Source organism: Xenopus laevis, chromosome 1L (genome assembly GCF_017654675.1).
Source record: "Xenopus laevis strain J_2021 chromosome 1L, Xenopus_laevis_v10.1, whole genome shotgun sequence".
Lineage (NCBI taxonomy): Eukaryota > Metazoa > Chordata > Amphibia > Anura > Pipidae > Xenopus > Xenopus laevis.
Window position 1 is genome coordinate 156,059,068 of NC_054371.1, and position 27,808 is coordinate 156,086,875.

General features: G+C 37.9%; 2 protein-coding genes and 2 long non-coding RNA genes across 4 annotated transcripts in view; 2 read left to right on the forward strand and 2 right to left on the reverse strand.

The window, feature by feature from the left end:
* On the reverse strand, window positions 1-12,963 carry LOC121394514. The gene is made up of 3 exons (XR_005961731.1): window positions 12,954-12,963; window positions 10,352-10,354; window positions 1-89 (listed from the first exon to the last, which is right to left on the reverse strand). It is a non-coding gene; the product is annotated as an uncharacterized LOC121394514 (long non-coding RNA).
* On the reverse strand, window positions 2,895-8,932 carry LOC121394513. Its single transcript, XM_041565681.1, has 4 exons — window positions 8,524-8,932; window positions 8,024-8,156; window positions 6,357-6,491; window positions 2,895-6,257 (listed from the first exon to the last, which is right to left on the reverse strand). The coding sequence occupies exons 1-4, from the start codon at window positions 8,690-8,692 to the stop codon at window positions 5,588-5,590; spliced, it is 1,107 nt and encodes a 368-aa protein (XP_041421615.1). The 5' UTR covers window positions 8,693-8,932; the 3' UTR covers window positions 2,895-5,587.
* Window positions 6,771-8,611, forward strand: LOC121394515. Its single transcript, XR_005961732.1, has 3 exons — window positions 6,771-7,271; window positions 7,603-7,646; window positions 8,528-8,611. It is a non-coding gene; the product is annotated as an uncharacterized LOC121394515 (long non-coding RNA).
* The window catches only part of p2rx2.L (purinergic receptor P2X, ligand gated ion channel, 2 L homeolog), a 20,889-nt gene continuing 5,904 nt past the window's right edge, over window positions 12,824-27,808 (forward strand). Inside the window, exons 1-8 of the mRNA XM_018260337.2 lie at window positions 12,824-13,382; window positions 14,057-14,207; window positions 15,156-15,227; window positions 15,481-15,556; window positions 19,273-19,369; window positions 20,792-20,872; window positions 21,960-22,092; window positions 22,807-22,934. Coding sequence (XP_018115826.1) covers window positions 13,240-13,382; window positions 14,057-14,207; window positions 15,156-15,227; window positions 15,481-15,556; window positions 19,273-19,369; window positions 20,792-20,872; window positions 21,960-22,092; window positions 22,807-22,934 — 881 coding nt within the window. The 5' untranslated portion in view covers window positions 12,824-13,239. The remainder of the gene's footprint in view (window positions 13,383-14,056; window positions 14,208-15,155; window positions 15,228-15,480; window positions 15,557-19,272; window positions 19,370-20,791; window positions 20,873-21,959; window positions 22,093-22,806; window positions 22,935-27,808) is intronic.

Sequence of the window (27,808 nt, forward strand, 5' to 3'; positions counted from 1 at the left end):
ACTGGTTTGGAGACACTTTGGTGGCCTACTTTTTGCGCTACTTAAAAACAAATAGCTCAAAACTCCCAAAAGAGCCTCATGTGCCATATCTAAAAATGCACCAAAAGGCATTTTCCTGTTTTTGGAGTAGTTGTGGAGACCATTACAGGGAATTCTGCCTCCCTAGTTTTAGAAATATATCCCTAGGCATTGTTTAGAACTCTCTCCAGTATAGTGTTGCAAACCAGCCAGTATTTTACTGGTCTGGCCGGTAAAACTTTTATTAATGCCAATGTTATTAATAGGGAAAAAACATAAAACTATAGAAAGACTGGTCATTTTGTCCAGAAAAGGTAACCCTATTTATTCTCTTACCATATAATTTTGTACTAATTCAGTATTGGCTTTACTCTCCCAGCCTAGGCACACCCAAAAGGGGGCAGAGATTTCCAAAAAGTGGATAGAGTTTAGAAACAATCACAGTTGGATCTGGCCATAGTGTATTGTAGTCAGCAGTAATCGAGGCAACTTCAATAGTATTTTGAATTTATATCTGATTCCTAATTTACCTTTTTTCTTTATCTTCCAGTTCCATTCTCTTCTTGTATGTCTTCATTCTGGCATTCCAATTTTTTCAAGTTACATTTTAGACAAATATCTTTTAAGGCTTATGTCACAAAAAGAAAATTTTAGCTCTTGATATGCAGGTTCATTTTTTGGGGGTAAGGCTGTTATGTGCCCAACAAATTGCTGAAGCCTTTCCTAGCCAGTTACAAAGGGCAACTTTTAACCCATTTGTGTGAAATGAGTGTAACGGAGCAGCCAGATCTTAAATGATGTATACAGAGATTGAGAATAGCTGAATATTATATGATAGATAAAACACAATTGTGCACTGGTATCATAGCAATGTAAGTATTACAAGTGTGGCTCCTCCACAGGACTTCTTACCTCTGAGCAGTGCAATGTTACTGTTACCATCCCAACAAGCATCATCCTCTTCATCACTGTGTTGTGCTGTGTGCCTCACTCTGTCACATTTTTTCCTTTTCCATGCTGTTAAATAACTTAATTGTTAAAAATTAAACCTGATTTGTATGGTCTTTGGTGTCTTTCTAATTTAATGTAGTTGACATAGACGTACAAAAATGGGGCAGGGTGCTGTTAATGGTGCTTCAAATTCATAAAGGTGTGCTTAGTGTACAAATGTTATGCCAAAGTGTACAGATACATACCGTAGTTACATAGTTAAATTGGGTTAAAAAAAGACAAAGTCCATCAAGTTCAACCCCTCCAAATGAAAACCCAGCATCCATACACACACCCCTCCCTACTTTCACATAAATTATATACTGTATATCCATACCTATACTAACTATAGAATTTAGTATCACAATAGCCTTTGATATTATGTCTGTCCAAGAAATCATCCAAGCCATTCTTAAAGGCATTAACTGAATCAGCCATCACAACATCACCCGGCAGTGCATTCCACAACCTCACTGTCCTGACTGTGAAGAACCACCTACATTGCTTCAAATGAAAGTTCTTTTCTTCTAGTCTAAAGGGGTGGCCTCTGGTACGGTGATCCACTTTATGGGTAAAAAGGTCCCCTGCCATTTGTCTATAATGTCCTCTAATGTACTTGTAAAGTGTAATCATATCCCCTCGCAAGCGCCTTTTTTCCAGAGAAAACAACCCCAAGCTTGACAATCTACCCTCATAATTTAAGTTTTCCATCCCTCTAACCAATTTAGTTGCACGTCTCTGCACTCTCTCCAGCTCATTTATATCCCTCTTAAGGACTGGAGTCCAAAACTGCACTGCATACTCCAGATGAGGCCTTACCAGGGACCTATAAAGAGGCAAACACCTCACAACTCACTCACGAAACCCAAGAGAGGCTTTGGTGAATTTGATTTGATTTGATTCTACATTCTTTTTATTTTCTTCCATGCATTCCACATCTGTGAATAATGCGTCATTTTGCTTTACTAGTTGTCACTTATGTTCTTTCACTTTAGAGGTTCAGAGTAAATATATACATGCCATAAAGCTTACCAGTAGAAGAGAATCTGTGGGTGCTGTCCATTGAGGATCTATACTAATGACTATAGTCACTATACCTTTGTATAGCAATTTACTATGTACAAAAACACTATCAATCTCTATTTTGAACCCTGTCCTGCACACTAAATTATTTGGCACAAGTCTCTACACTTCAACACAGAGACGTGCATCTGCACCATGAATACAGCGACCAATACAGGGAACAAAGGATTGTACAATGAGTTTATGTATTTAAACTAGTGTGTAAATGTATGCTGGAACTCACATATCAGAAGTAATTCCCAGTCACAGGTCTTTGGTCAAAAAGATAAATATAATACAAAGCCAACATTCTGGCTGTTACATCAGTCTTTCAGAAGGTGGTGCACCTGCCTGCAGGTCCCACTGGAGCTGTGATAATGCTTAATGAGAGAGGAAAGTCTTCAGCATGCTTATTGTAAGGGTGTTGGTGTACGATTCTTTTTGGGGGGAGGGGTCTGGGTGTACTGACTGGGTGCCAACCATGGTTAGTTACGCCACTGAGTACCCTTTTTCTGTGCTGCTACCACTGCTCTAATGGACTAATTCCATGTGTGGTGGAGAAAGGCCCATGCTGCATCCCGTTAAAGGGAAAATCCCACATAAAATAAAATTTTAGTATTATGTAGACTGCGATAATCTAAGCCAATTTGCTGTTTTTTCTTAACGTTACATTTTTTTTTTGTTTTTAAGTTGGTTAATTTTTTATTCAGCAGCAATTCAAGTTTGGGATCTTAGCAGGTTTCTGGTTGCTTTGATCCAATATACCCTAGTAACAAGATAATGGTTTGAATGAGATATAGAAAATTAATAACAAAGTACTGTAAGAGAAAGGCAAACAAAGAAATAATAACAAAACTGTAGAGAGCAACAGTTTTTCTGTTTGTGGGTCAGTGACCCACTGGAAATGCAGAATGTGAATGTGAAAGGAAGATGCTAAGAACAGGACATTGTATAACGTACTAAAAATGAAACTTAAAAGTAAACAACCCTTTTAATGGAAATAAGAGGCACTCCAGGCATTCATAGTAAAAAAAAATGAAATGATGCACTTTCCATGTAATATACTATTTAATAGATGCATTAAGCACACACACATATACAGTATATATATACATAATTTATAAATATTTACATGAGTAGAATACATAATTACATGATCCTGTTCATCCTGCATTAATTACATTGTGTATACCAGGGAGATGTGGAATATTATTTTGTAGGAACGTGTTTTAATCTACATACTGTATATCTGTACATCAGCAATGTTTTTTTTCTTTTTTATCTTAATCACTCAAGAAAAACCTGTCCATACAGTTGGTGCCCAAGATGTCACTTATTATTACTCTTTTTCACAACCCCAGTTGCATGTACAATCTAGCTAGCCCATCACAAATGTTTTCAATGTGCAGTTCAGCTCAATTCTAACTCCTCTATTGGAACAGGAGCCGCGTGGTGTATTATAGTGGATAAGTATAACCCTTGTTTCTGACTTAGATACTTTCTGGGCACATGTTATATTATATATACGAAGACCGGGCACTGTTTATATTCATATACGGATATGCAAAACTGCAGCACATAAATCCTTATAACAACACAAGATTTAAGACATCTGGAGAAGTCGCAACAAATGATACTATGTGGTTAAATCACAGCACACTTTGGGCTTGGACTAGTGCTCATTTATAATGTTGTTTTTGAAGTGCATTGGGACCATGAGGATCTTGAAACTACTACATTTAATTCCTCATCTTTGGTTTTGAACTTGGGGACACCAATTTATACACACTATAATAACTTTCGTACGATTGCTGTCAGGGGCAGAACATCGGCTGATCTGTTCTTTTACTACTTTATTTGATCGGAATGGTTAGTGGCAGGTCGGGAGAAGGGAAAGTCCGGTCGTATGATGATGCGTACGATCGGATCTTTGCGTCTATGGCCAGATTAAGACATTTGATGTATGTTTATCATTGTCATTACAATTTGATATGTGAGAATTGGAGTGGTTATTATAACTAATTGTATCTATATAATTCTACCTAGTGCTGAATGTGAGGGGCCCTTTTTGAATAGCATAATCTCTGTTTTTATGGGTTAGGTATTTTAACTATGCTGGCAGAGTTGGGAATAAATAATGCCTTTTATCTTTTGAAAGGTTTTCATTGTTAGCTATGAACAATTACTGATGGTTATCAGGGAGTTAAGTCTTTTGTTATAGTTGTGTCTTTTGATGCCATGAGTAGATTTAATGGACAAGGTTGCAGAGCCAGTAATCCTATAAATAAGACCAAAATTATTGCTTTTTCAGACACTATCTTATCAGGGCTCCTTCCGATATTAACAAGACAGGATCAGCCCCCAGTTTGATCAGATCATTGACATGAATAAAAACACTCTGTATGACCTGGTGGTTGTTCTTTTCAGTTCTTGCTTATTTGTACCACTATTGTGCACATGTTGAGCTACTGCTATAAATTCATTTAGGCAGATGTTTTTCTGGCAGAGTAACGGCTGGGCCCTCTTAGCTCAAAATCTACAAAAAAGCACAACCTTCACTGGACCACCAATCCGCTGCTTTGGTCTCTGTAAGAAGCAGTCCACAGTTTCTCAACCCTTTGCTTTAAAAAAATGATAACTGGAAAATACGTCTCTGTATTAAATACTAAAATGTGAGTATCTTCCAGCAATCTACTCCTCACCGCCTCACTTGTTCCTCTTTATTTGCACTCATTAAAGTCTTCTCTAGAACTGCACACCTTCTCTTTGATATCATCCCATGTTCCATGCAACTTCTCCCAATCTCTCTGCCTTTAGACCAAGAACACACAGAGTTGTGGCTCCACTGTTCTCAGCCTGTGTATCTTCATGCTGGGAGAAGTGCATCAGCTCTTTTCCCCAGCTCCATACAATTAAATCTTTTCCGTTCCATGCAGTTACTAGCAGCATAATGGAGCGGAGGTTGGCAAAATACACAAATGCAGGTATTTTCAGGACAACTTCCTCTCTGCTCTGCAGTTCAGAAGCAGTTCAGTTGTATGGAGCAGATCCACTTCCCTCAGCCTGAACAAAAACACAGGCTGAGAGCAGCTGAACTAACGCTCTGTAAGCCCATGGCCTTAAACAATCTCTTAAAGCATTTCTTTAGAGTAGCTTACCTTCATCTAGCATAGCATTTAGTGTACACTTTTATGTCACTATCAATCTCCAAATATCACTCACATACCTCACTTTTGTAACTCATGGTCTTGTCCCCCCACACATCTTTTACCCCCTTCTTGTTTTAGACTGTAAGCACCATTGAGAAAGGCACTCTTTACACCCATCTATTGTACAGTGCTGAGGAATATGTTGTTGTGGAATATCTGTTGCTAATAACAACATTTGCAATGAATAAGTCATCACTGTACAAAGAACCAATTATGCTGCATAATGTAGGTAAGTTCATAGGCAGGTTCAGATTGAACTGTTCTTTCCACAGATGCACACAGTTGTCATGATGCAATGTGCTTATGAGTTATTTCGCCCTGTACATGGGTGTTACTTCCCCTGAACCATTAGATGGATTATTGATGAGGTTGCGGGTTTTACCCGGGCTACTGCGTCTTTGTTTTTTCATTCTCCTTGCACGTTGCTTTCTTTTGCTCCTGTCTTTCTCTTTGTGTTTGTGTTTGAGTGTCTCTTCCTCCATATCCCTGTAGGCACTATCTTTTGAGACTTTGGTCTTTAGTGCCAAAGCACTTTCTGCCCCTATTTGCTGGGCCTTAATGGCCTCTCCTTGTTCTTGGCTGAGTGTGTCTGTGTGTCGAAGACTGTTTATTTCTGTCCATTTTTGCTTGTGTTTTTGTGTATGCACATTGCTTACTTTGGGTATAAGGTTTGCTTTATCAGGGAGGTCTTGGTTGTCTCTTTCACTGTTTTTTTGGCTGTCTCGTTCTCTAAATTTCTGGAAGCCTTTAAAAGTGTATCCTTGCAGTTTGTTCTTTAGAAGTCTTCTTCGTTTCTTAGCAATACCACCAAAGACTGTAGAAAATACAAGTGGAGCCTGAGTATATCTTGGGGAAGTGGGTGCTAGTGTGTCTCCATGTAAAGAGGCTATAGATGCCTGTAAGCCTGAAGGGTGGGTATAGTTAAAGACAGCTTGTTTCTGTAGCTCAGCTTTCGGGACCAAATCAGACTTTTTGCATCTATAAATAGAACATAAATGTACATCAGAGAGTAAATATAATCAAAGCGAAGAGGTGATCAGAAATAGATGCACACAACTGTCTCAGAGGAACACTCACCCTCCCCACCAGAACCACTCCATACACTGTTCTTCTTCTTTTAGACTGAAGCACGGCATCTCCAAAATATTGAAGAACATGATGCCAACCAGTGTTGAGATTGTGTCATTAAGAGCATGTAGGCAAAGTCTAAACCTGTAGAGAGAAGAGAAGATTCACTGAGTCACGTGCTTGCTGATAAACTGACTGCTGTGTTTTTATACAGGTCATGGAATTCTGAGGTGACTTTTAACATCCTCATATTTTGCAACAGGAGCTATTTTATTTATTATATTTCAGAAGTTTCAGTGAGTCATGTGACAGAAATGACATCAGAACTCATCGTTTATAACTGATGACATCAGAACTCACCGTTTATAAGGATATAATTTACAAGATATTCATGGCTCTTGTGTATTATAAGGATATCATTTTCCATATTGAAATATATATATATATATACACGCACACACACACAGAATTAGTAAGCTATCATTAATTGTATTGTTAGAGTACTGATTAGATCTTTATTATTTTTTCTAGATGAAGTGGAATTTTACAAAATGCAAGGAGAAGGTGTGCAGTACATTCAGGTGTGAGGTGGCAGCCTGCAATATCCTGATAATTGACACGATTTGGAAAAGATTTGCATATTTACTGGGTTCCACCCACTAACAAGTGAAAATGAAAGAGACAGTGTCAGGTTCCGACAGGAGAAACAGCCAAACTTTGCATTTTCAGCTAAAATAGTCAACTTTTTCAAATACTCAAAAGCCCAGAGCATGGATTGTGGATGCCATAATTTGATTTTCATAAAACATGTCGGACACTCCAGCTTTTGTTGAACTACAATTGTAACATTTTTCTGCCAGGGCTCAATGTAGATTTCCACAGCAGTTTACAGTTCTGCTATGCAGCATGGCACATTTGTTACAGGTAAGTGACACAGAAATTAAGTTTATATTTGTCAGTATTTATTCATTTGTGTGGAGGCTGTTTTAGCATTCTGGTAAAATACAAAAGTGATTCCTTTTATTGAACATTATAGGCAGCTGCTATGACCGTAATGATAAGCAAATACTATGGGAAGCACAATTAAATATACTCTGCAGCCACATGCTTGGAATGTACTGTGTATCTGAATCTCCACCACTTCAAGAGGGGCTTATAAATTCCTCTTTAGATTAATGTTTAGTATGACATAAATTTGTTTCAATAAAGCAATTGTTCAACTGGTCTTCCCTTTTAATTTCTTCTGATTTTACAGGTACCATACAAATCCAGCTCAGAGTACATGGCGTAAAACAGCAGGTACAGCACAGCACGTGTACTTAAAGGGGTAGTATTGCCTAGAATAATTAGATCTTGTGCTAAATATACATTTTCCTGTTGTTTTACTAATGGAAAATCTGATTTTTGTTTGCTGAATAGCTTTAGTCTACCTGTATGGCCTGTTTATCACATGATATAACAAAAATACATAATTTCATGATTAAAACAACAGGCACAAGTTCTATTTATTGCACTAATGTTGAACAAGGTGGTATTACTGCCACTTTATTGCCTGCCATACAGGACAGTGGACACCTTTGTGCTGCATTCATTGGTGAGGCACAAAGACCTTACCTGTGGGTGCTTAGGTGATATATTCACATTCAAAAACAAAATCACACAACAAAAACACTTACCTTTGGTCACAATCGCAGTGTGACACTGTGTGCAGGCGATAATTCCTCATTCCATACAGGAACTGGAATGCTTCGATTTGGTGGGAACAGTGATCATGTTCTCTACAGCAAAGATCTGCCCCATTAAATATACCTGAACACAGAAAAGCAACAGTTAAGTGAGCAGTAAACTTTGTAATAAGAATGATTTTGGCCGGTATGTATATTTAAAGAATTTCCATTAAAGTCAAAGGCCTCCCAGAACTCTGCCATCTTTAAACGGTGACTTGTCTATCAATTAAAAGCATCATTCAAAATGTATTTCCCTGCAGTCACTTTCCAGTGAAATGAATGGGAAACTCGAATTACCTGGCGTTACTATGAATAGAGCACATGAGCTAAAATGGCATAATCAATAAGCATATGGTGCTGTATAGGTTGTAAGCAGCAGTAGGGGTTTCTGGGGTTGTTAGATACATAAGTATACATGTATTATGGTGACTATGGATGTACTTTCTCACCTAGATTGGTAAAGTTATCCGCAGAGCTCCCTGCACCGCACCAGAGTGTCCCAGGCATCGTCAAGCCCCTCTTGTACCTGGCTCCAGCCTTTTTCCCAGTCACACAATCAGAGATCATGAGCAGTCCCACCAACAGCACAGAGATGCCCAACTCCATTCTAGCAGCCATGTGTTCAGCCCCACTTCACAAAACGTGCTCTGCACCTTTCAGCCGGTGAGTCAGACAACTGAGCTGTTGGCTCTGACTTCTCTTTTTATAGCCATTACCAAGATGAGGTGATGTGTGATACAGCTCTTTCCACTCGCAGTGTCACACCCACACCACACAAACCCCAAAGAGCACTTCTTTCCTGGTTACTACAACTCTGCCACAGCTGTGCCATTTGCACATAGCCAGATGGATTTGCACAAGTTCATTGTGAATTACTGTCACTATTGTCCTTTTCTCTTTTTTGCTCATGCCCATTTGTACAATATGAGAACTGTTCCCACACCTAATATGCTTCCATGTCTGAGATTAGACTGTATCATTTAGCTTATTTATACATGTCTCCAGGGAAGAGTACAGAATAATGGATCAAATGCAACTCAGGTAAAACATGACACCGTCAAGGCCCAACCTACCTGAGAAGGGAATGAATGAAGGAAGGGTGTGTGCGCGTGTAAAATAAACAGAACTGAGCTACTCCAGTCCTTCTCTCACACTGATCTCTCAAAGCCACGTGTCTATTTGTCAAAGAAGGTGGAACACACACAGGGTTTGCTTTAAGGCTCTGACACATTTCCTGGGAAGTTGCATAGTATATTCTTGGTTTGTGAGTTGCAGATTTCTGGGGGGAAATAATCTCATAGTAAAGTCTTTTTTTGGGGAAATTTTATAGTAATTTTTTTTGAGTAAATTTTGTTAGATATTAATTTAATTTTAGATTTAAAAACCAAGGTTACCACTAAAAATGTATTTACTGTACCCTTTTTTGCTTTATTTTTATATTTATTTTTATATTTATATCAGCAGCTTTACATATCTTTGACACTGAAAAGTATATCAATGCTAAGGCTAAAAGAGCAATATTTATGTTTGCATATGACACTTTATCCTCCAGTGGGAGGAGTCTCCATGTTTACACACAATGTGAGTGAGGAGACAAAGCTGGATGTCCTTGTTGCTCTCAGACACGCATGCAGAGCTGGAGATGAAAGTCCAGGGTTCACTGTGACACGAGTCGTCATTACCAGTAATTCCTATCACATGAGGTGTCACAGAAGTCACCTTCCTCTCTAACCTGTATCAGGACATCTTATAAATGTATTTACTGCAGCCATTATATTTGTATTATTGTCATTATTGGCCACTGATTGTGTGCTGCTTATATAAGACCCATAGTAGGAATCTCACTTACATATTAGAAGATGCTGTAGCTCTGCAAGACATTATTCCCTTCGGCACAACCTACAGTGACCTACCTGCAATAGCTCATTCTCCTTTCCCCGTGTCATACAATAAAATGATGCAGACTGATAGACTGATATAAGACTGATAGGAAATATGATCATAATACAGAATAATCAGTGTCTAGAAATATATATCTCTAAATTATAGTGATTCATGGCAAATTTAAGTCAATATTTCATTTTATTTCAGTTCATACAGAGAGACAATGAATGTATTCAAATAATACTGTCAGCCCTATTCTCATAATATCATTGCAGCCAATGAGAAAGGGATTACGTGGCAGTGCAGCATTTCTCAGCGTCTCTTCTATTTGGCTTTGAGCCCATATACTTTCGCCCCCATAAAAATAGAAGCAGTGACCATATGTTGGTCAACTCTCTTTTGGCTTTAATTGCTAGCCACAGTATGTACGCTAAGGGGGTTATTTACTAAACTCAGAATGCAAAAATCATGAAAAAATTTAGATTTTTTAAATTTTATATGAAACCGGACTTTTAAAAAATCACAAATTTTTCAGAATTTATTAAACCTTATGCATGGAAAAGTCTGAATCAGAAAATCCGGCATCTCAGACCTGTCAAGGTTGCATATAAGTCAATGGGTTTCGTGCAAAATCCGGAAAAAACGTGAAAATCTGATGAAAAATCTGGAAAAAAAATTAAATAATAAATAAACGTAAAAAACACAAGCTGATTTGATCGGAGTTTGTAACTAAAAATATTGAGATTCAGACTTTGATAAATAACCCCCTATGTGTCTTTGTGTAAATGACAATAAATTTGTTGTTCATATATCTTCAAGTAACGACACACCAAGGGATATAACAACAAATCAAAAAAAGGTAAACAAAATCATGGTTTATTTAATCCAACGGCTCGGTTCCATGTTGGAACCTTTGTCCCTGATGTGGCGTTACTTGAAGATATACAGATTGTTTTACTTAAACTGGCACTAGGGTTGCCACCTTTTCTAAAAAATGTTACTGGCCGGTGGGGGGGGGGGCGGGAACAAGTGACCATTAATTTAGCTACATGTATTTTTTTATGAATTTGTACGGATTTATTTGCAGTCCTAGCCAGCCAGGTTTTAAGTGATTAAGTGTTTTATATAAGGATTAATAAAACTATTGTGTATATATGTATTCAGTTTAATTACACCTTTTAATTATTTATATTATTTATTGGTATCCTCAAAGGGACCTTGGGGATAAAAGGTGTATTAAGGACTGATTGTAGAGAAATCTTTCCCTTTAATGCCACATTACTTTTCGTTTCTTTTGAAGCTTGTTACAATATCAGACTTAGCAAGTATGACAGGGAGAGCATCAAATGCCACACCCATTTGTCTTATATACCCTTTGCCGGGCATTTACAGTAAGTACAATGGTTTATACGAATTTTCATAAATAGCATAAACCTTTCTGCACCAGGGCAGAGACACAAACTGTATTCAGAGTCACATATTCAGAGTCACATATTGCGAGTCACATATACAGAGACACATACTTCCCAAGTTAACACGGTTTCCTGGGTGCAATGGAGCAAGCATTGTGGTCTATATCTGCCAACTGCAGACAGGGTGTACATGCTGTATGTTGTTACAGTCCTGTCTCCTATTTCAATTTAAGATAACCCCTTGAACTCTGGCAGCAGGATCAAGACATTATCTGAGCACAGTCTTATATTATCTTAGTAGACCACTATTAACCCTCTCCTGCCCAGCTGGTTTAGGTTTGCTGTTTTGTTCAGGACTGAGGGCTCAGATATCATCTTATATTGTGTCCCTTTGTACAGGCAGAATCCGTCAATGGTGGGGTGTCCTCCATCATAGGTTACCTCTTGGATCAGAAAACATTGACAGTGGCCACATTTTTTTCCTGTGTTTAATGCATCACTCATTGTTTGTGAAGATGCAAGTCATACTCCCTCAATTTATCACACATCTTTACAGACTCTTATCATGTAATGTTTATCAGTAGTGTAACTTGCAAGCGCCAACCCCCACAAAAACGTGCTTTGACTACGAGGGAGTACTTAACACCAGCAGCCAGTGAGGTTACATGAACTCGGCCCTAGACTAGGGTTAGGCGACAGAAGAATTATGGGCCTGGTGCCCTCCCCCAGTGTTGCACCCTAATCACATGCATCCTTAGCCTACCCTAGTTCTGGCCCTGCCCTGCAGCACAATGCATGAAACAATCAACTCAGGGGAAAGACTTGCAAACGCTTGTGTGAAAAAACTTTCAGTATAATACAGAACAGCCCCTTCTTAACAAGGTTTTAATTCAAAACATCTTTACCTTTGCTTGAAAGTCTTCTTGCCCTTTAGTAGCCTTTTTTCCTCTTTAAAGGTAAGACCTAGCGCACTGCATATCTCTTTGCCGGAAAATATGGAGCTCCGCAGCTCTCATTGCCGGGTCCTGTTAAGACTAAACAAGATAAAAAGTAAACTCAAGGTAAGTTCACCATTACATTTAGTATGTTTCAGAACAGCCTTTCCTTTGCAACATTTGAATTCTCTTTTAACTTTACTTTACAGTTTTATTGTACTGCCAGTTCTTCCTTTCTTCTACTCTTGTAATTTGGGACTTAATTTGAGAACTAAAGCAGCATTTGTAACCAAGTCTAGGGCACAGAAGCCCCTCAGGATTTTTCTTGTTGGGAAAAAATCAGTCAGTACATTGGAACAGATAAGTCTGTCGGTATAGCGGGTGATGTTGTTGAGGATAAAGCAGAGAGGTACTATGACCTGTAGTTCCTTATTAAGAATTATGTAATGCACAGCTGCACTTAAAAGCATGAAACGTTTAGAGTTACTTGAATCATATTTTAAAAAATAAGAGGAACCCTTTATAGTACCTTTAAAGTAATAAAACATGTCTCATTTTATATCACATGATTTATGTGTAGAATTAAAAGGATTTATTAGGCACAAAATAAAAATAATTAGTCTGGTTAATTTTCTTCTCCCTGCCCACTTGAGGGCAGCAATGTACTAGTCCCCACATTGATTCATTCACTTGTAAGCCCACTGCTCTCTGCTATCACCCTCCCCATTCTAGATCAGTAATAATTACTTTACAGACAACCCCAGGAGGAGCCAGCTGATAATGCATAAACATCAGCTGAATCTGGGTGGTCTAGGAGTCTGCACTCCCATTATAAACCTGTATAATTTTCTTCAATTATAAACCTGAGCAATAAGCATTTTGTTGGAGTATACCTCAAGTACTTGTGGGAGTCTTTACCTGTGGATAGTGGCCCATGACAGGCTGCAGAACCCGCTCCATGTCTTGTATTGGGCAGCTCTGGTCGTATGAAACTCCCAAAGTAATTGTGGTGAAGAATCGTCGCCTAGGGACCATCTATAGGCTTCTGCAACTTCTCATCATTGTGTATTTTGTCTGGTAAGTAGAGGGATAGTGGTAAAAAGAAGCAACAGAATCAGAGAGAATAAGTAGAATGTGGTGATGGGTGTGGAAAAGGGCATGATGACAGGCCAGGGATAGGGGCTTGGTATGGAGAGGGCGTTTTGTTGAAAGACAGACACACAGAAAATGGAGAAAGAGAAATATAGATAATTATAATGCACATGTACTTCTTTACTTCTGTGGACACAGATGTGGCAGGGATGGTGTGAAGAATAAGGAGACTGTGGATGTAGGATAATACTGAATGTGCTGCTAATAATGTAGTAGTGTGTATGTACCAGAGATATTGCTTGAAGACGGCACAGGAGATTACTACTGACATCACAAAAATGTAGTATATTTGTTATATATTTATTTGTGTGACTCTTCACTTTAGAATTGTACTTTAAAGTACGTATGGGCTAAATACTGAATGCAATGTAACTAATAAATATCTATGTACAGGGCTGATAGATTGTAAGCTCTTTATGAGTAAGGCACTCGTCCTGTTTTTTACACTGTAACACTTGTTTGTTAAATTAATGAAAAGCTCTGTGTAACTTGCTGGAGCTCTGTAAATAAATAAATGATATTGATGATGGTAAATATAAAGCAAATAAGATCAGGCATAAACCTCTATGTATCCCTCCTTGCTTCTGTTTTCTCTGCAGGTATGTATTTGTGGTACAGAAGGGGTACCAAGCACAAGAAACAGGCCCAGAAAGTGCAGTCATCACAAAGGTAAAAGGGGTCTCTACCTCCAAGGGCCCCAGAGGTATAAAGAAGATTTGGGATGTAGCTGAGTATGTGAAGCCTCCAGAGGTAAGAACAGAGGGTAAATCCATTGCTAAACATTGCATTGCATTGGGGGTGAAAATGTGCTGAAGTGCACCCATGTTTGTACTTTGTCTCATATATCTCATAACACTAGCTCAGCTGCAACTTATGTCCCACAAAAGAACAGTTATATGATCAACATTAAGCACCAGCATTTTCTGCCTATCCTGATGTCACTCTATGGCTTTCTTTGCATCTCTTTATATAAGCATTTTGCCAAGTAACTTACTGCTGTTGTTCTCTCTATTGTTACTACTCATACTTCACTCATTTAAAGAGAATATGTGCACAGTGTACAGGTATGGGATGCGTTATCCAGAAAGCTTCAAATTACAGAAAGGCCATCTCCCATAGACACCATTTTATCCAAATAATCCATTTTTAAAAAAATAATATCTTTTTCTCTGTAATAATTAAACAGTACCTTGTAATTGATCCAAACTAAGATATAATTAATCCTTATTAGAAGCAACACCAGCCTATTTAGTTTATTTAATGTTTACATAGTAGACTTAAGGTATGAAGATGCAAATTATGGAATCACCCACTATCCAGAAAACTCCAGGTCCCGAGCATTCTGGATAACAGTTCCCATACCTGTAGTACCAAATAATTAAGGAAGAACATTTGGAAGATCAGAGTATCTGAGCCAGACAGGAATACGTAAGATGCTGACTGAAAGGTAGAAAGCAGGGTAGGGTAGGTGAGAATACCTATATAGCCAATGAGAATAGCATGAAAAGAGAGAATGGCATGAAATATTTGGAGAGGATGAGCAGGGGCTAAACAGGGACAGCAGCTTAGGTTTGAGATGCAATAAAAATCTGTGAGAAAGTCCAAGAACTTGTGGGAAGGAAGAATGAAAAAAGGAGCCATGCACATATATTGAATTGAAAATTGCATATTACTAATTAACTCTTTTCTATGGATCAGGGGGGCAGCGTTTTCACCATTATTACCAGGATAGAAAGCACCAAGCTACAGACCATGGGAACTTGCCCAGAGGTGAGGAGTCTGATATGCAACATGTGAATGTGTCAAGGGATTGTTTATTTAGAAAGAATTATGAGGAAAATAAATAATTAAACAAGGGTCTCTTTGAAGATAAAAAAAAATGCACTTTTTCTGTATTATTCCATATTTTCTATAACTTCCATATCTTTCTCTATCTGCTTTTCTATCCCTTCAGTTTTCTTTCTTATTTCTCTTGCCATGTCTCTTATAGCAACTCTCTTTCTCCCATAACGGTGTCTTTCAGAGTAGGACTGTACCTAATGCTTTGTGTGTCTCTGATGAGGACTGTAACCGCGGAGAGATGCATATACTTGGGAACGGTGAGTTATCAACATTATCACATGTGTGTTAATGTACAGATATTACCTTGCCTAAATTATGTCTCCCACTCCCGTCCCTAAGAACCCATTTGATATCTTAGTATAAAGGGAAAAGAAATCTTATTTCTGAGTGGAGGTTGTGTTCAGTCAACGTAGTTAGATGTTCGCAGGAATTCTTACTTGTCACACAAATCAAAGATGCCATATTGCTTCACCTACTGTAAATCTACTCATATACTCATTATCTTCATTAAAAGCTATATATATATATATATATATATATATATATATATATATATATATATATATATATATATATAGTCAACTACAAGAGGTCCTCTGCACTCAACCCATTATCAATATATTTAAGACAGAGACATTTTGTGCATACTGCTACTAAAAAATGCCTTACCCTTTAAACAAAACAGGGATTGTTTGTCCATATATTGCAATATATTTAAGCTGGCCAACTACGTCAAAGTCATCCCATATCTGGCCAGTCCTACGCTTAATTTTCATCTGATGAAAACTATTGGTATATATATATATATACATGCACACACAAATACACACAGGTGTAGGTTACGTTATCCAGAAAGCTCCAAATTACTGGAAGGCCGAATACCATAGGCTCCATCTTAATCAAATGATTGAAATTTTTAGAAATTATTTACTTTTGTTCTGTAATAATATAACAGTACCTTGTACTTTTTGCCAACTAATATATAAATACTGCAATTCTTATTGGAAGCAAAATAAGCCTAGTGGGTTAATAGACTTATGGTATAGAGCTCCAAAATACACAGCAATCCCTTATCTGGAAAACCCCAGGTCCCAAATATTTTGGATAACAGGTCCTATATATATATATATATATACTGTATATGAATGCAGAGGACTCTTGTATTTGACTATATATACTGTATATAGTATATATATATATATATATATATATATATATTTAAAATGCCTTTCCTGCACTGCTTATGGCTAATAACTCCTGAAAGTACAGACTTTTGGTTCTGTTGTTCACATTCTTTTTTTGTTCTCACAGTACAAATATTTCCTTAGAAAGTTACTTCTTAGTACAGGCTTCCTAGTATTATTATTATTATTATTATTATTATTATTATAATAACGCTAATAACACTAATAATATATTTTATAAAGTGATAACCTATTGCTTTAGGGCTGTAAACATTTACATTCAAATTGATAATTATAATTAATCCTGAAAATTATTGTTATTCCTTCACCAGTCCCTGCCCCTGTGCATTGAAATTATTGGAAGCAAAACAAGCCTATTGGGTTAATTTAATTCTTAAATGATTTTTTAGTAGACTTATGGTAAGGAGATCCAAAAAACGGAAGGATCCCTTATCTGGAAAACCCCAGGTCCCAAACATTTTGGATAACAGGTCCTATATTTATATATAATGCCTTTCCTGCACTGCTTATGGCTAGTAGCTCCTGAAAGTTTTCCACTGTAAGAAGTACTCAGCTGCACCCACTCAGTGGAATTTCTTTTTGGCTCTATTGTTCACATTCTTTTTTTGTTCTCACAGTACAAATATTTCCTTAGAAAGTTACTTCTTAGTACAGGCTTCCAAGTGTTGCTATTATTATTAATGTTATTGTAATAATAATAAATAATATTAATAATAATAATAACACTAATAATATGTGTTATAAAGTGATAACCTATTGCTTTAGGGCTGTAAATATTTACATTCAAATTGAAAATTATAATTAATCCTGAAAATTATTGTTATTCCTTCACCAGTCCCTGCCCCTGTGAATTTGAATTATTGGAAGCAAAACAAGCCTAGTGGGTTTATTTAATTCTTAAATGATTTTTCACTAGACTTATGGTATGGAAAGCCAAAATACAGGCTTCCAAGTGTTACTATTATTATTATTGTTATAAGAATAATAATAATAACGACACTAATAACACTAATAATGTATGGTATAAAGTGATAACCTATTGCTTTAGGGCTGCAAATATACACATTCAAATTGATAATTATAATTAATCTTGAAAATGATTGTTATTCTTTCACCAGTCCCTGTCCCTGTGCATCTTTCAGTCTAAGGTCCCTACTAGATTTACACAAATTATGGGGAATTTTATCAGAAACCAATTAACCTTTTAAACTGAAAAACAGCATACCAGCTCTTTTATTTATTCACTGCTAAAAATTCTGGACATAAACAGAATCCTCATTTGTAATGATTAAATCCAAAATGAAATTGCTGTGTGATTTAGTAGAAAAGATAGTAATGTGATTTCACTGCTGAGGGTAAAGACACACCTTAGCATTACAGCTGTAATGAGATTATAGCAATATTATATTACAGCTGTGACCTCACTAATGCATGATGAGCAGAAATGTTCCAGTTAACGTATATAAGGAAGTTGTAAGAATTTATGTTTGAATCCTGGCCCCTGGATGACGTCTTGTAATGGCACTGGGCCTGCAGCCTATTGCTTAATTAAGTTATCTTTGATATCTAATAGTCTTGTACATAGCCAATATACACAATACACAAAATATAAAAGCCATGAATAACTATTGTTTTGTACCTCATTCCTATATATTGTTACAGAACTCAGCAGAATATCACTTATTTCCACTATGCAATAAATATAAAATACATGACATGAAAGGAGATTTCTGCTTTGTGTGTACTAATAGTTAATTCCCCCTTCAACATGCTACTGCAGCTTGCCTTGCACACACTTTATACACAACATGAAATTAGGAGCACTTATGTATGGGGTGTCGTTTGTCCCCAATACAGTCTACAAAAAACATTCTGTATACAAAAATATTTCAAGAACACAGAATGAATGTCTCTTAGGTTACAAATGTAATTGTGGCCAACATGGGACTGGACTGGCATAAGACCAGGAAAATGCCCAGAGCACCCAGTCACCCCAGACCTGCTGCTTGCCCTGCAGTGAGATACAATTGCGGTGCCCACAGGTAGGCAGCACCAAGTGTTAGAGTGTTTTTTGTAAGGCTTAAAGTTACACTGTGAGGAGGGAGAGGGGCTCACACAAGTATGGGGACCTCCATGGCTGAGGTAGCAGGCCCCCCAAGTTCCACCCCTGATGGGCCCCACACCTCTCAGTCCGACACTGATTGTGACCATATACACTAGTAAAAAAATGTTTACATTATGTTTGTGCACAAAACAATATTATTATAATACAACCTTTATTCTGTAAATATTAACAAGCATTCTCTCACAAATTTATAATACTCATGTAACAGAACCAGTGACATGTACAGTTACTTACAGAATGAATTATGCAAAAAAAGTTGAATTATTCTTTATTCGACTAAACATTTCAGTTCTGCTCAGAGAACCTTTCTCAAGACAGAAAGTTCTTTGAGCATAACCAAAATGTTAACTTAACTTTGAAAGTTTTTTTCCCCCGCTTTTTAAAAACCCCATGCTCCTAGTTTCATGTTAGCATTTCATCCTATTGAGGTAGCACCTGGGCCATTGCTTTTTAAGTTTGAATTGCATCCATACACCAGCCTTTTTGCTATATGATATACATACAGTATATAGATACACACACAAATTGGCAGTGAATCATACCTTTTGAGCCTAGAGTGGGACAGAGCAGGAATAAGCCCACTAGGAGTTGCATAAACTGCTTCCCAGGATGAATATAAAGCCCTACTGTATGTCTTTCACAGGGGAGCAGACAGGACGCTGTATCATTGCTGGACGTGGATCACTTAGAACCTGTGAGATCTTTGCCTGGTGCCCCCTGGAAGATGAAACAGCGATCAGGTCTGTGTCACAGACCAATTATATTAAGTGATGGTACAATGTATATTATATTTTAAACATGTCATGTTATACAGAGTGGGATTTAAAAGGTCTGCCATTGATAAGAGAATTCTACTTTTTAACAAGTTTAAGCAAATTAACTGACCAGATCTAGTTTCTTATTGGTTAGGGTGGTGACACACGCTAAGATTCTGGGGAGATTAGTTGCCCAGCGACAAATCTCCTCTTCTTCAGACCACTAATCTCCCTGAAAAGCCTTCCCGCCGGCTAGAATTTTAATCACTGCCGGGATGGCACTCGGAGCGCTTCGTTTTACGAAGTCGCCCGAAATTTCCTTGTGAGGCACGGGAAGGCTTTTCAGGGAGATTAATGGCCCGAAGAAGAGGAGATTTGTCGCTGGGCGTCTAATCTCTCAGGAATCTTAGCGTGTGTCACCACCCTTACTATGGGTGACTGGTGGGTGACACCAGAGGAAGAGTATACAGTGGCGTAACTAGATGTTGCTGGGCCCTACAGCAAATTAATTTTAGGGCCTCCCACATATCCAGTGTTTGTCCTGTTTTACCAATATATGTTGAAATTGCTCATCAATAAGAGCCTCGTGGGGCCCCCTGTACCTCCTGGGCCCCCCTGCTTCCTCTGTAGTTACGCCCCTGGTATTGAAATTGTATAGATAAGGCTTCTTGTTATCAGCTGATGCCTGAAAAGATCGACTGCTGTGCTATTCAAGGGGTAGTATATGTGCCAAAAACAATTGTATAGTTATCTCAGAAAATTACAAGCTTATTCAAAGCTTATTTTGGTCAAAAGAACTATCCTGGCAGGCCATGGGAAAATACCATTTTCACCTGTATATTTACCCTATAACATTGGCATCAAGCATAATTTTTACCGACCTTGCCGGTAAAATATCAGCGAGGTGGTAACCCTATTTTCACACCGTTTATTAACTGTTTTTACACATTAAAATAAAACCACATTTCTTATCATTTAAAGTGATGCCCTTGTGTCCTCTGGAAAGACCTCGGGGCTAATTCACAACATTATACTATATATCACTAGAATAGATATAGCATCATTTCTGGTTGGATCCTCGACAATTTATTACATGTAATTGCACAGGCGCGTGGGAATAGAGTAAGCAGACCCTGCGGTTGCTGGGAGGCCTAGGAGTGTAGAAGGACCAGAAAGACCCCAATTAATGAGCAACTTAAATATGTTTGGGTCAATTTAGCAATGTTTTGGAGCCTTACCCTGAATTTGCCTTGGGGCCCAGTAAAATCTAGTTACACCACTAGTTATGCAACAAATATTTGCTCCCTTAAAGTGTTTTGGAAATAAGAAAATTTGCCCATGTTAAATACTAATGTCTAACCCTGAAACCCTTTCTACATAACTTTTCTTTTCTTTTTTCAAAAACAGTGAATCCCTCCAGGATTATGTACAAAACTTTACCATATTAATCAAGAACAACATCCATTTCCCTCAGTTTGGATTTTCCAAGTAAGATATTTTAAACACTGACTTACAGCTCTAGCATCAAATGGGTTAAAAGGTTACAGGCCAAGCCAGATCTAGTACATAGGAATGCAAGGGTCTATGCTTAAGGCTAGTATCCCTCACTTCAAAATCAGCTCATGTGTAGACTGTCCTTCACATGTGCTGTTGGCCAGTGGGGTGGGCTGTTGGCCAGTGCCTAGGGCAGCTCCTAACCTAGAAACAGTTCTGGTCGCAGTGGATACATTTTCCCTAGTCTAGTATCCCATAACAACTTGAAAAATGTTTGCTGTCAGTAGTCCAACTACAGTACACTAGTAACAGCTAACTGATTGCTTGCACTTAAAACATTGTTTTCTACTGCCCTGGAAACATGTGAAAGAGAGCTAAAGGGTTCAAAATAACCCCACATGATGCCCTGGGACAGAGTATTTATATCCTGAACAATAGATGTGCCTTGTATCACCTGCTGCACCAATATCAAGTGGTAAGTAGAGGGCTCCCCTGCACCTTGCAGCTGCTGCCACTTTCTAGCCTGTACATTTCAGTGATGCACAAGTTAGGGGCATACCAGGGGGTGCCTGTCTTGTTCCACTTTATAACTGTTTAGGACACTTTTCACCAGCTTTGCAGAAGATTTGCAAATAAAACCTCTTCTGAATGCACTGCTGCTAAATGCAGCCATATATTTAGAACAAGATGCAGCACTTTTGCTTCTGTTATAGGAGCTCAACGAACTACATTGCTAGATTATGCCATGAGCCTAAGACAGCTATAATTGGGCTATGACACTTCTTTGATGACTATGACGGTATTTTTTACCTTTGTCTTTTCTTTGGTTTTCTTATCTCAATTACTTTGCTGGTTAATCATGTTTAAAAAACTGGTTTCACATGGGATTTTGGACAACTGTGGTTTGAATGCACTTAATGATCGCTTGAATCGCAGAACAAAATTGATGATTTGTAGGAGAATGGCAGGATATTAACCTGCTTTTCAGTGCAAGTATTTTTGCCTTAATAACCCCCTTTAATGTTAGATGCCATGATGTCTTTTTTCTATGTATTATCCACTGTTTGCTTCTCTTTTTCAGGGGAAATATAGAGGACCAGGGCTTCCTAAGGAACTGCACTTACCACCCGGTTCTGTCTCCTTCCTGTCCCATATTCACTGTGGGTTTTATTGTGAGTGAGGCTGGAGCAAATTTCACAGAGCTGGCAAAAAAGGTTAGACTACAGGTCACCAACTAACATAAGTCTTTTGGAATGAAACATTGCCACCCTGACCAAGCTGGCAATACAAAAATCCCAAGCACTGTGCCATTAAGACAATAGCAATAATGGTGCAAGTGGCAGTTATTTCATGCAAACATTGAGCTCTGCAATTTTGAATGTTAGTTGTTCAGATAAAATTGCCATTATCTGTGATGTTAAGATGTAGAATGCGGAGAATGCCTTTTCTGAGAAAAGCATTTTGATTAATGCAAGCCCTTTCCGGGAGAAACACATAATTTAAATGTCATTTCCCAGTGGCAAATGCTTCCCATTTATTAGCTGGTGTTGTAATGTGGAAAATCACTTGGGAATGCTCAGACTTGTCATTCAGAGAGATCTTGTCTGATAGCACCAGCATTATTCATAGATTGTGTGTTTTTTTAGACAGCAAGGGAGATTGTCTGTGTTCTCCCTTCTAGGTTGTCAAAATGCCTAATGTACCATTGCACTGACAGCACTGATTGGCTACTCCTGGAATTAACCAATAAGAATTTTTTGGTGCTGACTGCTACAAATGCTCCATTCAATTGATAAACTATGAATATATATTAATTTTAGCGGAGATCCCACTTCAAGTCACAATAAAATATAATTATAACACAAAGAGATTGCAAAATATATTGAGGTGCTAATTAACTGCCGTTGGCCCTGTCTGTCTTCCCGCAGGGGGGAATTATTGGAGTCATCATCAACTGGAACTGTAACCTGGATTTGCACCCTTCTAAATGCCGACCTGAATACTCATTTAGGCGCCTTGATTTGCAGAATAAAATATCTTCTGGATACAATTACAGGTCAGTAGGTGGTACTTAAAGTATTGGACCTGTTATCCAGAATGCTCAGGGCCTGGGGTTTTCCAAGTAATGGATCTTTCCAGCTAAGGCTGTTGATAAAATGTAAGACAAGGCAGCTGATTAAAAGACCCTTCTTTGCTGGGGAACCAAGACTTATGCAAGATTGTTTAAAAGGTAACTACCAAGAGTTAAAGGACATGTAAACCGCCCACACAAAAATGTAATCAGTGAACAGCCTCTTTGAAATCTCTAAATACCTGCCACTCTGATTGTTCAAAGGTTAATAGTAAGGCTGCATAATCCCCTTAATCACTTAGAATTCCTTCTGCTCCTCTAACCTACTCAGCCCCCTCCCTCAGGAATTTCCTTTGGTTGTTGGCTGCTGAGCATGCTCAGTTCTTGTCAGTTCAGATTACTTAACACACCCTAGCAGCCAATGAAGAGATAGCATTGCTGGTTCCCAGGAACTATGCTCTAGCTATTTTCAAACCCTAACCCTTCTCCTGAGCTCAGAGTAACCATTACAGTGCTCAATTCAAGCAGAATTTCTCATCATAGTAAATTCTACATGTGTTAGCCTGCATTCTTTAATTTCATGAACTGTACATTGGATATGTGCTGTTTGCAGATATAAATGCACTGATGATGTGTCAGAGGGAAAATTGCCCCAGGGTGAAAGCTGCTATTTCTTTTAGGGAAATGTAATGCTGCTGGCAAACAGAGGGGATGTATGCAGTACAAATAATGCCATTTGGGTGGGTAAGGTATTCCCAATGAATATGAAAAAAAGGAGGAACAGTGCCCTTGATTATTTACTTATAATTATATCCACTTAGTTTTAGCAGAGATTTGACCCAAGTCAGTGTAAATTGATTAAAAATTATTATTCGATAGAGAGAAAAAGAGAAAATTACTCGCATAAACTAGTTTAAGAAGAATCGGTCACTCCAACAATCTTTTATTCCTCCTCTCCTACCAAATATCCAAATTAGTGAGATTGGTAACTGATAATTAGTACCACACCAGGATATTAATTCTAATAGGTCTGCTTTTTGGCACTAATAAGCCAATAAATAAATCAATAAGTACAATTGATTAGTGAAGTAGATACTCAAATTAATTATCAGATGAATTCATTGATTATGAGGAAAAAGTGCCAAGATTATTACCTTCCGTATCTAAACAATTAGCTCCAAATTATTAGAACTAAAGTGCAGTGCATAGATTATAAATAAGACAGTATGCAAATAATTAGCTCACAATTCATAACTAATTAGAGTAATCAGATGCAAAAAAATCCTGTAACATACAGATTAGGGTTAATTCATTCCCCAAATCTTCAATTCGCCATTTCATAGAGCTAAAGTGCATTGCAATTAATATTATTAGAATTCCAATCCCAAATTAATTAATAGTAGATTAGTGGATTTGAATGAGCAAATAGTGGAGATGAAGAGAATATGACTTTGCGCAATGGATTGTAACAACGCCAACCTTCTAGGACCAATTCCGAACTAATTGTTCTAAAGAAATCGCTGAATTTAAGTAACAAGGTTAAAACCAATTCATGAGCAATGAAACACCAATGGTGTTTTGCAAAAATTCTTTCTCAAGGCGAAGATATATCCAACTTATGCACATGGTAGGAAAATGTAGGCTTTACATGTCCTTTAAAGGAAAAGGAAAGGCTAAAATTAAGTAAGCTTTATCATAAAGGTCTATATAAATACACCAGTAAACCCTCAAAGTAATGCTGCTCTGAGTCCTCTGTCAAAAGAAACATTCATTTTATTGTGTACACATGGACTTCTGTATGAGACTTCCTGTTTTCAGCATAACCTCCAGGGCAGGGCTTGAGCATGCTCAGTTTGCTCCTCTCCCCCTCCCTCCTCCCATCTATGCTGTAATCTGAGCTCAGAGCCGTAAATGAGCATTGAGAGACTCAGGCAGGAAGTGATGTCACACCAAGCTTATATGGCAGCTTCTATCCTAAACAAACAGATACAGTGTCTAGAGATGTTTACTTAGGTATGGTAAAGCATTCTGCAGAATAAATATAGCATTCTTGCTTGCACTATTGTGGCTAATCTATTGGCAATAAAATATCTTGGAGCTTTCCTTCTCCTTTAAGCAAATGCAGCTTCCAATAGCGATTGTTTTTGCAAAGAACTTAAAAAGCACTGAAAATGTTTAATAGATGTATGTTGGAAAGTTGCTTAGAATCATGTACATTTTTATTTTAGGGATGATACAACTAAAAGCCAGAAGTTGACTGCTGAATCGACTACTCTTGAGTCACCAGCCTAGTGAACTTTATATGGACCAATTATATTTCTGATCTATGTTCAAATATTGATGATGCTGGGCAGAAAACCTGACCATGTATGTGGTACAGGGATTACAGCTCTGCATAGATCCCTGAGTACTGTACATATGAGTACTGGCCAACAGTTTACATAACAAAATTGAGACAAATTGAAACAGTATATTAATGAGGGCCCTGCCAGCAGAGAAGACTGAGACACTGGGTACATGTAAAATGAGAAGACAACATTCTTTTTGTTTGCAAAATGGCAACCAAGCAAATTAGCAATAGAAATATATTATTTGACAAGATTGTGGTGTTCCTTATTTGTTCTAAAAACTTACATAAGGAATTGATAGAAACTGAGAAGTTACTGTATGGCTCAAGAGTTGGGTTATTTCTGAGGGAAACAAACATTTTCAGCCTGATAGGGAGATGTCTGTTGTTGTTTGGTGTGAAATTAACTCAGCATATAACATCATAATTGGAGATTTAAGAGGGTCAGTTTGGAAAGTGCTGAGAGAACAATGTGAATAAAGGTGGGGTACTGTGGAGAGGGTTTTCCACATTTAGTCAGAGGTTTAAGTTCAGGAAGCCAATTTATTGATTTAGAATGGTTAAGCAAAGGAGCATTAATAGGTAATGGTTTAGTAGTTTAATAAGTGAGAAAATTGGCAAGATTTTGTGAAGGATTGGATCTGGAGATAAAGGAGAGTTCAGAGCACTAATGCAGAGATCCCATGTGCTGAAAAACAAATAAAAAATAAATAGAATTGCACTAAGCTGGAGCAATATGTTTCAGCGAAGGGTCAAAAGTAATGGATAACTTATGATTGTTTAGTATGGAGACTTATCCTTTGGAGTTGGCAGACCAAAGGTCATGGAAACAATGAAAGCGCAGTTGCACTTGGAGTTAGTAGGCGGAAACCAGACCTAAGTGGGTCATGTAAGAGAGCTGGTAGAGAGAAATTGGGTCAGTTATAGATAACACATGAATTGTTTGGATGGAGAGGAAATCACTACAGAACTGCATTGTGAGCCATTGCCACGCAAGGTGTCTTGTTTCTAGACTGGTGAAAGCACAGAAATTAAAACTGTGCAAATAAGGCAATATGTGTATTTACTTGTACTCTGAACTGAGCTTTATCCAAATGAATTCATCTGGATAATAATAAATTGTTTATATTGCTGAGCTTAGTGTTAACTTTATTGTTTTGTGTAGAAGAATGTGTGTTTCTCAAAGGGTACCTATTTCCCAAAAACCACAGCTGAGTGGTGCTCTCAGGTGGAGAAAACAATAGTGTAAATTGAAAAACACCCTCAGCCAAGAACTTTAATGGCCACATCCTATAGGGTTCCTATGTGTGGGCCAGACAGCCATGCTGGGGCATATGCATGTATATATTAGTGATACTTGCTCCATGTAGGTAATGTAAAATCCGGAGTATAGTAAGCGAGTGTCCAGGCTACTGAGACACTAACTCATTGTGTGTATGCTTGCGCCCCAGTCTACACAGGGATTAGGAGCATAAAAATGGTTGGGGGAGTTCATTTTTGAACTGACACCATTGTTTCCTGCATCCAGATTGTGGGCTCTAGCAACCTGCTGCAGTGGTGGGGAAAACAATTTTTATATTCAAGGTGCCTTGTAATGTTTTACCGGAATCGTCTCTTGGTTACCTTGTATTTATAGTACTTTTCATCTTCCTCTAGGTTTCATAGTTTTTTTCAGTTTTATTTATTTTTTATGCATATTTAAACAAAAACATTTGTTTCTCTTCCCCTGTAAAATTTCTGAACTCAGTGTCTTATCTTACAGCCTAAATATAAATATTACAGTTCACTGACTGATCCAAGAACAATGCAAATCTCAGTGGGGGACGTTCTCTGTAACACAATAGGAGCCTGGTGTTTTTGATCAAAGGAACATTACTGCACATTGCTGTCATCATACGCAAACATTTTATTTATACCTTAAAGCAGATTATTATGTAGAGAAAAATACAGTTGTGTTGCTAAAATAGGAGACTTGTTTTAATGGGATGCTGTTCTCTGCATGGGGAAAATGAGTATATGATTTTACCCTTCAAGTAGCATTTATTGAAGAAAGGACTCGAGACAAAAGGGCAAATTCACTAAGATTCGTAGTTGCGCCAGGTGCAACTTCGCCGCGCTTTGCCGCGCTTCGCCAGGCGTAGTTTCGCCAGCGCTCCGCAAATTCACTAAAATCCGAAGTTGCGCACAGGGGTAGCGTAAGGTTGCGAAGTTGCGCTAGCGTTGATTCACTAAGTGAAGCGAAGTTACGCTAGCGAAGGTTAATTTGCATACGGCGCCAAATTCAAATTTCAATGGAGGAATACGTATCAGCACTACAAATGCCTAGAAAACCTTCAAAACATCAAATAAAAATTTTATTTTGCCCTACACATGTGCCCACTGTATAGGTAAGTTGCCATGAGTCAGGAAATGTAGGGGGGAAGGAGGGGAGCCCTAAAAAAAATTTCGATCTTTTTCAGCCTATCACCCATAAATGTAGAAAACACGCCAGCATTTTTTGGGACTTGGAAAA

Bases quoted from the DNA above. Each gene is read 5' to 3' on its own strand.
- LOC121394513 (XM_041565681.1), bottom strand. From the start codon at position 8,692: ATGGCTGCTAGAATGGAGTTGGGCATCTCTGTGCTGTTGGTGGGACTG. The intron at 8,157-8,523 runs GTGAGAAAGTAC...TTCTGTGTTCAG, and splicing joins GGATAACTTTACCAATCTAG to GTATATTTAATGGGGCAGAT. The intron at 6,258-6,356 runs GTGAGTGTTCCT...TTCTATTTATAG, and splicing joins GAGTGGTTCTGGTGGGGAGG to ATGCAAAAAGTCTGATTTGG.